Consider the following 12,696-nt stretch of genomic DNA (forward strand, 5'->3'; position numbering starts at 1 on the left):
AGCCCGCCGCCTCTGCTCACTCTAGCCCTCTGGCCGTTCCTCACTCTAGCCCCGGCCTCTGCTCACTCAAGGCCACCGTGTGTGACGCTGTGTTTAGTTGTGAAAGCGAAAACTACTTTGTTTGGCCTTCCAAAAATGGATACGACTACAAATCAGTGGTTAAGTTGTATTTACAACACTGTTCCAGAATAACATTTCCGTCACACGCTTGAGGTATTCAGCCAATCATAACGCACTGGATAGCTGGCCAATCACAGCACACCTTGCTTTTCAGACCGATGAGCTTTGTAAAAATCGACGCGTTTCAGAAAGGCGGGGCATAGAGGAGAAACAATAATGTACAGTATGTGGAAAATTATGTGTTTTTTGAACCTTAAACCGCATAAACACATTTCATTACACCAAATACACAAAATAATTTTCTTTTTAGCAACATCATATGACCCCTTTAAGTTATAGTTCACAAAATCATATGGTGTAAACCACTTTAATGTAGGTATGAAAGGAAAATTCTATTATCTAAATGCATGTTATTGTTCTCATTGTGAATGATACATTCATGTTTCTTTTATTAAAGTTTGTTTTGAATCAAAATGTAATGATTCGATCTTCCAGTAAAATCACAGATAACTCTCTGACATATGCTGGACTTCTCCAAATATTTGGTATGCTTAAACCAGACCCTTTCTTACAATTTACTTCAAGCTCACTATATCAGATATGCCTTCATCCAGTCAACAACTGATGGATAGATGGATTTCTTTTTCTATTGTCTGTTTCTTTTGGATGTTTGTCATAATACGAAAGAAGAGATCGGTCACTACTTATGTTACATCACGACTTTTTTTTAAATTGATTGTATCCTACAAAATCAGACGAACATGTCTGTGTCTGTCGGTACTGTGTGAATTGGCCTTAAGAGGATGTAATGAACGTTTGATGTGTCAAGAGCCAAAATAATTGTATAGGCCTATATCAACTGATTAAAGAGACAATCTAGATTTCATCACCAGTTACAGCGTGATTAGATGCCTGTATCTTTTCAGATATCTTATCAGTATTTTATCTCCTAATCAGTTTTCCTTCACTTTTTTAAAGGTTGCAAAGGTGAATGGGATCTAGCATGCTGGCCATCAGCTAGGATTGGGGAGTTGGTCACCATCCCCTGTCCGAATTACTTCAGCCATGTCAGTGATCAGAGAGGTATGTCAATAACTTCTTCAATACATTAGAAGATGCTAAATGTTTTCTAATACACCTGTTTTTCTCCTTGTGTTTTCACTTTACTCCACTTCTAATATTCTTGATAAAGTATTTTAAAGTCACTATATTCAACAGTCTCTGTGGGGACTTACTTTCAGAGAAAGCAAATGTCCTCACTACTGAATTAGCATCATGACCAATGTCACATTGTTCACAAAGCCTTCTTCTGATTAGTCTTTGATAACTCTTGTCTGTGCTATTGGGACCTGCTGCTGTAATTTAGCAGAAACATTGACACGCGAACTTTATTCATGAGACTTTCTCTGGGAAGAGTCTCATGGGCCAATAATTTGCTGAGAACTCATGACTGCTGAAATTTATTCAAACGAGGAAAGCCATGGGTAACTTTGAATACTGTTTAGTAAGCCTTTTGTGGTTGTGTTTGGCTAATCAGGATTAGCTTTATATTTAGCAACTTAACATGAAATCAAGGAAGCTGTGCTTGTTATGGATGCTAAGTAGCAGACATGACATTATCTTATTTGTGTACATATATATATATATATATATATATATATATATATATATATATATATATATTATATTAGAGAAAAAGTTGTTTTAATGTAAATCTGCTTTAATATGGTTTTATTCAATTACTACAAACACACACACACACACATACATATTGTAATGTTTGCTCAAAAGTGACAGTAAAGACAATTATAATGTTACACAAGATTTCTATTTCAAATAAATGCTGTTATTTTTTAATTTTCTATTCATCAAAAATCCTGAAAATTCTGAAAAAAATGTATCACAGTTTCCACAAAAATCTTAAGCAGCTCAAATGTTTTCAGCATTAATAATGATAAGACTCACTATTAATCTATTAATAAGTGGGTACCAGTAGTAATTGAGCATCAAAGCAGCATATTAGAATGATTTCTGAAGGATCATGTGACACTGAAGACTGGAGGAATGATGCTGAAAATCAGCGTTGCCATCACAGGAATAAATTACTTTATTATTATATTAATTTTTAAATATATAATATTATATTAAATTATGATATATAAAATAAAAAAGTTATTTTAAATTGTAATAATATTTCAAAACATTACTGTTTTAACAGTATTTTTAACAAATAACTGCAGCCTTAGTGAGCATGAAAACGTATGACTCTTATATATATATATATATATATATATATATATATATATATAATATATATAATATTTATATATTCATATAAAGTGGGGGTTGTTTCATTCAGTGATTTCATTCATACATACATTGCTGTATGAGTGAATGTCCATTTGAGTCCTTGACTTGCTGATGTACTATTTGCTGACTGCCTAATAACTAAACTGCTTTCAGCATAATATTACTAGCTTGCAGTCATCTGGATCACTGCTGACCTCTCTGTTCTGTTAGACTGTCCAATGGACCTGTCAATCATACAGACCTTTGATGGACAGGTTTAAACATGAGCACTCATATCATGCCAGATGTCATTAAAATGAAGTCTTACTCTGATTTATTTTAGTGTATGTAACCATCTAGAGAATTGAAAAAATGGCCTTTTGTCATAAAGTTAATGTATCAGCTTTTATTTTCATATTTTCTGTAATAATTTTCATTTTGATTTGACTCAACCTCTTAAATTTCCCCTTTCCTCCTCAAGTACACAGAGGTAAACAAGTACATTTTTGACCGTTTGTAGGAACTGAGGACTGACTACGGCAGTTAAGTTTGACACAAGAACGCCAATGAAAGAATGTCATGAGGTTGGGTTGCTCAACAATCATGAAATTGTAAGTGAAAATGACTGTGTGGATCAATAAGGTTTTCAAAGTGATCCTACTTTAAAAGCAGCAGTGGCATCCATGTAATGTAGGGTCCATTTTTGTAATGACATGTCATTGTGGAAAATACAGCACTTTTGGTTGAGCTCCAAAAAGTAGCTGTGACACATTGACTTTTGGTTGAGCTCCAAAAAGTAGCTGTGACACATTGACATTCTTTTATAGAAAGTGTCTGCATTTTTTCTTTATACGATCTGCATATGGACAATACAGAATTTTAATTTATTTATTTGCATGTCCTTCCACTCACTTGTGCTTTCTGTCAGAATTTCAGCTTTGATTTACAACCATAATTTTCATCCTATGAACTGTTTACACACATCTAATGGCTTCCAGGTCATATCTGTGTCTTGCTGAAAGGGGCATGCCTTTCCTGTGAAACTGAGTGCTCTGAGAGAGTGCTTTCTGGAAGAAATCCAAAACATGGATTGAGGGATTTAGATGGTACAGGGTGAAATGCAGTGGATTTATCTTCCTCGTGCTTGTGGAGCTCATGCCTTTGGTGAGCTGTGATACAGGCCAGATGGGATTGGGAAAAGACCTGCATATATTAGATTGGGGGTGGGCCGACTTGATCATGTGATGGGAAAAAACTGATAACTAACTGACTGAGAATGTTGAGTTGGATTTTAGGGGAGACAAAGACATATATAACAAACGTGTTGATGGAACAATTTATGAACCAGAGGGAAGAACAAAGGACATGCACGGACCCAGTAGACACAAAAATCCTCATTAATTTATAGCGAACAGATTGAGGCTTTCTGGACCGATCAAAGGAATGATTTGTTTTCCTTAGCACCGATTCCCAGAAACGCTTCATGTTTATTGCCCAGAAAGAGTGTTTAAAAGATATTCAACAGTGAATGTTGATGATTTTAGCTAGAATTGTTTTATCAGGGTTCACACAGTACACACTAGTGTTTACGCTGCATTAGTGATCGCTGCGATCATGCTGATTTCAACAGAACTATGTGAAAGTTATGCAACAGTAAATTGGATTGGATTGCTTCTGGAAAGCCAGTATGCTGTATTCACTGCTTTTAATGGACTGCACATCAAAGCTTTCTATATTGTGTAGTCTCCTTGTCTGTTTGTAGCCCAACCAGATGTATAGCAGCCCTTTAAATTACATTATCCACACTATTTGTGGTATATAACAAAATATCAAACAAAGTGCCATTTATTTTTTGAAAAAATATGGTTTAAATACACCTATCAAGCAAAATATTGACTATATTTTGTGTGTAGAATTATCAGTTTATGGCTCTCTACTAATAGCAGTGATGCTTTGTGTAATCAAGCCTGAAGATTAAATCTGACTCCCGGTATTCCAGCTGTTCCTGTATTATCCAGCAGGAGTAAAATTCTTTCCTTGAAACTTAATCTGTCCAGTGGTAGTATCATATTATAGATTTAAAATAATCTACCAGGTCTTGTGTTATGGATTAATCAGGAAGCAATTCATTTTAGGAGCATGGAAAGGAAAACAAGCGTTACGAAACTTGGCAGCACACAGATCCAGGGACATTAAATTTATTTTGGGTGGAGCTTCTAGTGTCCTAAAACATGTGAACTTTTTACCCAGGAGCTTTACAGCAAACATACAGTCATTAATCTTCTCAACTGTTCAGAGTGGTTTCTTTGCTCATAACTTCACTTTCATGCTTCAGCAAACACACTGTCAATAGCGCAGTGACCTCATGATCACACCTCATGTAAATGTTCAGAAAGTAAAGTTTACCAAGCCAAAACTGTTTAATGTTACTTTTCATGCTTGCAAGCAAAGGTAAACACACCTTAAAGGAAAGTTCCAGGTTCCGAAATTTGTGTCCTGTTGATTAACACACACACACACACACACACACACACACACACACGCACAGGTTTGTTTTTATGGTTTATGGGGACTCTCCATAGGCATAATGGTTTTTATACTGTACAGACTGTATTCTCTATTGCCCTACACCAACCCTACCCCTAAACCTACCCCTCAAAGGAAACTTTCTGCATTTTTAGATTTTCAAAAAAACTAATTCTGAATTATTTATAAGCCTTTTGAATTACGGAGACACTGAAAATGTCCTCATAAATCACCTTCTCGTTGTAATACCTATGTCATACCCATGTTATTATACAAATTTGTGTCCTCATAAACCACATAAACATGCACACACACACACACACACACAAATGCTGAATCTGGGCTACAGTGAGTCACAATAGAAGTGAATGGGGGCAATCTGATTTTATTTATAAAATATTTATTGATAAATTTAATTAGAATTATTTTTATTCAAATTTGAAGGGTTTAGTAATTTTTTTATGTGCTTTTGTCATTTTATTCATTTTTAATATTGCTATATAGTTTTGTATATATAATATACATTATCTATTATATATTTCTATATAGTATTTATATTTATTTCAGTTTTTCTTTAAAATCATTAATTTAATTATGGTAGTTTTTAATTAGTAGTTTTAGTACTTCAATTTTAACTTCAGCTTAAAAATAATTTCAGTTATTAGCCAATGCAACATTTCTAAGTTTTTCATCTAATATTTATATTTCAGCTTTATTCCAAATATCAAAAACAATTTAATAGTTTTTATAGTTTTAGGTTCAGTTAAAAATAAAAACCCTGAGAATTACACATTAAAATACTTTTTCAAAACTTTAGAGACAAGACAAATATTATGTGCTAAAATTATTTTATTGTAAAATTATTGTTTTCTTTCTATTATGACTTCATCACGTGACAACACAACACTATAAACCTTAAAACCCCAAACCGAGCTTTACAGCTCAAAGAATACACTACTTTTAATAAAATAATTAAATTCAGCTTCACATTTCTGCTTTTAAACCCCCCCAAAATTGGCCCCATTCACTTCTATTGTAAGTACCTCAATGTAACCTCCTTTTTTAACAAAACAAGGGAGGAAACTAAACAATTTTTGGAGGAGTTCCACAAATGCTGTTGATTGAGCTTAACTTGTATTGAACCCCGAATACTGCTTTAATTACCCACATTCTTGCGACTTCTCACAGACAGCAGTTGCACTTTCAGAGCCGCTGTCATAATACGTCAAGCAGCTTGTGTTTGAAAGAGAAGGACACACCTACGCACACACCTTCATTGCAGAAAGCTGCTGTAATAACACTTTGCTCAAAGAGCTTTAACAAAAGCCCAGTCTGATTCATGTTTATACAAGTCATGCTACTATCAACACTTGTTCAAGGACCAAAACTTTACCAGAACCTGAACCCCCATCCTCTCTCTTCAGGCTGGAGGGAATCTTGCGTAAATTCTCACAGGGACGAGCTTTAACCTGAGGCTCAGCGAGTATCTCTGCATGATTAGATGCAGAAGACCTATTCAAAGGCATGCTCTGAAATAACATAACAGCGGGTTGATTAGCTCCTGTTGGGTCCACATCTTCATACATGGCACTGACAATGCCCATTGTCTTGTTTTTCGGGATGATGAAAGCATTCTTCTGACAATCCCTCATTGAAAACAAATCCAGACTCTAGCAGCAGTAGCTTATCTGTCCTGGTGCTTGAGATTACACAAACAATGTCTTGTGTTTTTTTAATGCAAAAACATACTGAATGACAGTGCTTTCATCATTGATTTAAATTTTAAAAAATGGAGTCATCGAAGGATTTTGTGGTCTGTGGATGCTATTATGAGTTGAGTAGGAGCAGTTTGTACTTGAGTGTATTTGACTATTATCTGTTTGTTAGTTAGCACTAGTTCATGTTTTATGTATTCCTGTTACAGGTTCTCTGAATGTCCTCAATCCTCACTTTGTCTAAATGTAGATTTTTTGCTCTCAGAAGTAAACATCATCAGCTACACATACTGCTGGCACAGTGATAATGAGGTTTTCAAGCCGTCCCATCTGAGCGAGCTGATCACTGCCACAACTTGCCAAACGCATATTAAACGTTCCAAAATTTTGTCTATGTTTTGCATTGATGTATTTGCCATCTTGCTTCCCACAGAGCCGTTTTAGTTGGATGTGGGGCTGGTATTTAACTTCAGAAATGATCAAAATAAGCTTCTCTGTTCATGCAAACATGTTTAAAGGTCGTGGTGGACAGATGGAATGGGGTTCTGTTGGTGCTCATTCATGTACACATTAATTTTGAAATCTTTGATGCAGTTTTATTGCTTTTAGAACGGTCTGTCAATTAATCATTGAAACTAGGTTAAAAAAAAGAAGATGAAAACATCTGATTCCCTATTCGTATTTAAATTCCACTGTACAAAATGCCACATATTAGAGGCTTTTGTGGTTAGTTGCTAGCGGATTTTGTGACATTTCGTTTGAAGCATTCTGATCTAATTAATGTACAGTAGATTTACATCAATCCCTGTATGCTGTTGTGTTTCACTGTCCATAAGTAGAGCCTGTTGTGTTCTCTAGAGGTTTATGCCTACCTTCTTTGATACCCTTACGTTCCCCAAAGATGACAAGGTTTCTACAAATGAGAGTAACATTTTCAGGGGTGAAGAAGTTAATGTTTTATTCATGATCTCTCTAATTGTGAGGCAAATCATCCTCTGAGAATCTGTTCGAGAAAAATACAACCAGTCACTAACCGTACATTAAAATAGCATTTCATTTCATTGATAGTAAACAGAATATTTCCAAAATGCAGAGTGAGACATCTGCATGACATTTTAATACTTGGTTAAGGCAGAGACAAATTTATAATCTTTGCCTCGTAATACTGGGAATATTTTGGGAGGTGGTGTTTTTTAAAATTCCATTCCTTTCTATTCATCTTCTGATGTGACATCAACCCTCAAAATACCTGGCCTCAAGTGTATGGCAGAAAGGTCATGAAATTGATAAGCGTGACATGGACATTACATGTAGTGCAGAAAAGTGAGAGGAGGATCTAAAGGGTCATTATGGGAACGTCATAATGTGTCCAGTGAGTAAAGTATTTCCCAGCTGGTATTTCAGGCAGTGATAAGACAGACAGGACTACATCCGTTATTTTTTCTCCTCCACTTTGTAGAGAATGATTACCTGATGATGAGCTTGTCTACTCTTTACATCACAAAACCAGACTGGGTGCAGAAATCAGCCCCATTCAGTTTGAAGTCCTCCAGGCCTGAGAGGATTCTCAAGCCAATGAGTGTTTAGCACAGTAATCAGTCGCTGAAATCTGCTTTCACAAATTGCAAGGGAAACGTTCCAAAAAAATGTCAGATAATTCTGCTAAAATGAATTAGATCACAAAATTTTGTTGCAATACACAAAAAATAAGATAAGACTAAGCAGTACCGCAGCTCCCTATACGCAGAGTAAACAGTTTGCGTAGGGCCCCAATCAGTACCGTTTCTAGGCATAGGCAAACTAGGCGGTCACCTAGGGCGCCACCAGCAGGAGGGGGTGCCAATGGGCACACGTACTGGCACTACATTTTAGCAGGGTTGTGATAAAGAGTGGCACGGCCAACCAGAAATATGATTGCCACCCCCACTGGATCCCCCAACATCATTGGGCTAGAGTACTGTCAATCTGACAATGCCTGTCTGCCATTGGATCAGAGTGATGTCAATTGCTGCCGGATTGTTGCATACTAAGTTTGCATTTGGAGCGCTCAACAACATCATTAGATCTATGGGTTCTGCCAACGTGTTTTTTTTTAGTTTTGCAATAAAGCTAAGTTTAAAGACCAATTTTAAATATTGTAAATATTTACAGTAAAAAAGTGCAAAAAATTAGTATTTTGTTAAAGGGGTCCTATTATGCTCTTTTACAAAGTCTTGATTTTGTTTTGGGGGTGTACTAGAACAGGCTCTCATACTAGGTTGTTCGAAAAACACATTATTTTTCTCATATTTTATATTATTACAACACCTCTCTCCCCAGTCTGACATGAACGGCTCGAATAGTTCCTGTATCAAATGAAGGCCCGCCTTCTGAAATACGAAATGTGCTGTGATTGGTTAGCTGGGTCAGTGTGTGTTGTGATTGGCAGCACCCGGAAAATATGCGTTGTAGTCCAAACGATTAGTTCGTTGTAGTTTTTGAAAAGGGATTTCTGTTAAATAAAATATCTCCTTTTGAATTGGACTTTGAGCTTTGTAAATTTGCAGATCTTTTTTGTGCTCAAATAGCAACATTACAGACTAACTAAAGTTGAAAAAGTGAAAAAGCATAATAGGACCCCTTTAAGGCAGTATTTGTGGCAGTCGAGAAATCACGCTGCAAAATTGGTCCAAAGGGTGTGTTTTTTTGCGCCAATGCATTGTTAAAGGATCAGTGTGGTGTGTGTAATATTCACATATAAAAATGTAATGGCCAATTAAAAAAATGTTGGTATAGTAAAATTCACTAAATCACAAGATCAATACATCTTATATTAAATCGCCACCATCCCAGTTGCTCAAAAAAAAACTTTTGTTCTATAATAATATTAACATATGCATATACATAAATACACATATAGACATGAATATATATATATATATATATATATATATACATAATTAGGTTATAAAAAACACATTTTACGGTGAACGCAGTAGGCAGTAGGCTAAGCACACGTGACGCGCCAGCATCCGCGTTCGCCCTCATCTCATGTTTGCGGCTGACTGCAAATGATCATAATGGACAACTATGCCCAGAAAAAAGACATCAGCAGTTTGGCACAGAGAAAAGAACAAGTAAAAAAGCCCAAGATTAAGCCTGTGCATCCCTTTCAGGTAGTTACGTTCATAATCCTGTGCAACTTTTTTGGCTGTTGATGTTAATAATGTTTATTAACGCTAATTCATGTTTTAATTATCATATGATTGAATTATCATTGATGACTTCGCCTCCAGAAAAAGCAGGAGTGTGTCTTTGTAAATTTAGAAATTTGGAATGCTCCAGCAGATCAGTGTTGATTTTCGGAGTGTCTATTTACACTAAGTGCAATGGCCCGCCTTGTTGGCAGAAGCTATTTACACTAACTCCGCCCACCTACGTGTGATTGGGATAGTCAACACTACAAAAGACTATCAACAAGCTACAGCTTCAGCGGCGTAGATGGTAAAGCGTGTGCTGTAGTTGTTTTGACGCGATCGACCCAAGTTCGAATCTGCCTTTTGCTGAACTTTTTTCCCTCACTTTTCAAATCTCGTATCGGATCAGAAATTTATTTTCAATAAAAATGAAGGAAATAATAGAAAAGTTGAAAATAATGTATCGGGTAGGGTTAGGGTATGTGTAGGGAGGGCTTTATTGTCCCAATAAGGTGGCATCCATTTTTTTATTTGAATTAAAATTATAATTTACACTCAATACGTTATTATTGCATACTGTTTTATAATTTGCTACAATACTGAGGTGCAGATTATTGCCACTATTTGCAATAAGTAGTATAAATAGCATTTTATCATAGTGTAAATGGAATCTATAGCTAGCCTATTTGCACTTGGTGCCAATTCGATTCGATCCAATATCGATTATTTTGGGTATATATCAGGTACAGTCCATGCCAAATTTTCTCAAGGAAAAAAATATCTCAACTAATGCTGTAAAATATATATGAGAATCAGTTGGTACTTCATTACTATAATATTGAAGGTTAAAATTGACTGATTTGTTAAAATTACACTTAATTAAGTTTTTAAAATAATAAAGTTACAATTACATAATAATATTTCTACTTCAGTTAATTTGTTTGAAATATAAACATAATAGTGGCTGTCATAAAAACTTGATGGATTTATTAAAACATAAATTAAACATTGAAGAACAGTAAAATGTATAATGAATATGTTATATGCTTCATATACAGTGGGTACGGAAAGTATTCAGACCCCCTTAAATTTTTCACTCTTTGTTATATTGCAGCCATTTGCTAAAATCATTTAAATAAAAAAATTTTCCTCATTAATGTACACACAGCACCCCATAATGACAGAAAAACACAGAATTGTTGACATTTTTGCAGATTTATTAAAAAAGAAAACCTGAAATATCACATGGTCCTAAGTATTCAGACCCTTTGCTGTGACACTCATATATTTAACTCAGGTGCTGTCCATTTCTTCTGATCATCCTTGAGATGGTTCTACACCTTCATTCGAGTCCAGCTGTGTTTGATTATACTGATTGGACTTGATTAGGAAAGCCACAAACCTGTCTATATAAGACCTTACAGCACACAGTGCATGTCAGAGCAAATGAGAATCATGAGGTCAAAAGAACTGCCTGAAGAGCTCAGAGACAGAAATGTGGCAAGGCACAGATCTGACCAAGGTTACAAAAAAATTTCTGCTGCACTTAAAGTTCCTAAGAGCACAGTGGCCTCCATAATCCTTAAAGGGAAGACGTTTGGGACAGATCAGTGTTGATTTTCGGAGTGTCTATTTACACTAAGTGCAATGGCCCGCCTTGTTGGCAGAAGCTATTTACACTAACTCCGCCCACCTACGTGTGATTGGGATAGTCAACACTACAAAAGACTATCAACAAGCTACAGCTTCAGCGGCGTAGATGGTAAAGCGTGTGCTGTAGTTGTTTTGACGCGATCGACCCAAGTTCGAATCTGCCTTTTGCTGAACTTTTTTCCCTCACTTTTCAAATCTCGTATCGGATCAGAAATTTATTTTCAATAAAAATGAAGGAAATAATAGAAAAGTTGAAAATAATGTATCGGGTAGGGTTAGGGTATGTGTAGGGAGGGCTTTATTGTCCCAATAAGGTGGCATCCATTTTTTTATTTGAATTAAAATTATAATTTACACTCAATACGTTATTATTGCATACTGTTTTATAATTTGCTACAATACTGAGGTGCAGATTATTGCCACTATTTGCAATAAGTAGTATAAATAGCATTTTATCATAGTGTAAATGGAATCTATAGCTAGCCTATTTGCACTTGGTGCCAATTCGATTCGATCCAATATCGATTATTTTGGGTATATATCAGGTACAGTCCATGCCAAATTTTCTCAAGGAAAAAAATATCTCAACTAATGCTGTAAAATATATATGAGAATCAGTTGGTACTTCATTACTATAATATTGAAGGTTAAAATTGACTGATTTGTTAAAATTACACTTAATTAAGTTTTTAAAATAATAAAGTTACAATTACATAATAATATTTCTACTTCAGTTAATTTGTTTGAAATATAAACATAATAGTGGCTGTCATAAAAACTTGATGGATTTATTAAAACATAAATTAAACATTGAAGAACAGTAAAATGTATAATGAATATGTTATATGCTTCATATACAGTGGGTACGGAAAGTATTCAGACCCCCTTAAATTTTTCACTCTTTGTTATATTGCAGCCATTTGCTAAAATCATTTAAATAAAAAAATTTTCCTCATTAATGTACACACAGCGCCCCATAATGACAGAAAAACACAGAATTGTTGACATTTTTGCAGATTTATTAAAAAAGAAAACCTGAAATATCACATGGTCCTAAGTATTCAGACCCTTTGCTGTGACACTCATATATTTAACTCAGGTGCTGTCCATTTCTTCTGATCATCCTTGAGATGGTTCTACACCTTCATTTGAGTCCAGCTGTGTTTGATTATACTGATTGGACTTGATTAGGAAAGCCACAAACCTGTCTATATAAG

At 35.2% G+C, this 12,696-nt stretch overlaps 1 protein-coding gene across 4 annotated transcripts in view; it reads left to right on the top strand.

Moving 5' to 3' along the window:
• The window catches only part of LOC107585408 (vasoactive intestinal polypeptide receptor-like), a 37,123-nt gene that overhangs the window by 5,420 nt on the left and 19,007 nt on the right, over positions 1 to 12,696 (top strand). For all 4 annotated transcript variants that reach the window (XM_016272426.1, XM_016272434.1, XM_016272443.1 and 1 more), the window contains exon 3: positions 1,099 to 1,203. In XM_016272426.1, the coding sequence (XP_016127912.1) occupies positions 1,099 to 1,203 (105 nt within the window). The remainder of the gene's footprint in view (positions 1 to 1,098; positions 1,204 to 12,696) is intronic.

The sequence above is a fragment of the Sinocyclocheilus grahami genome, unplaced genomic scaffold (genome assembly GCF_001515645.1).
Source record: "Sinocyclocheilus grahami isolate Dianchi unplaced genomic scaffold, SAMN03320097.WGS_v1.1 scaffold5.1, whole genome shotgun sequence".
NCBI classification, from domain to species: domain Eukaryota; kingdom Metazoa; phylum Chordata; class Actinopteri; order Cypriniformes; family Cyprinidae; genus Sinocyclocheilus; species Sinocyclocheilus grahami.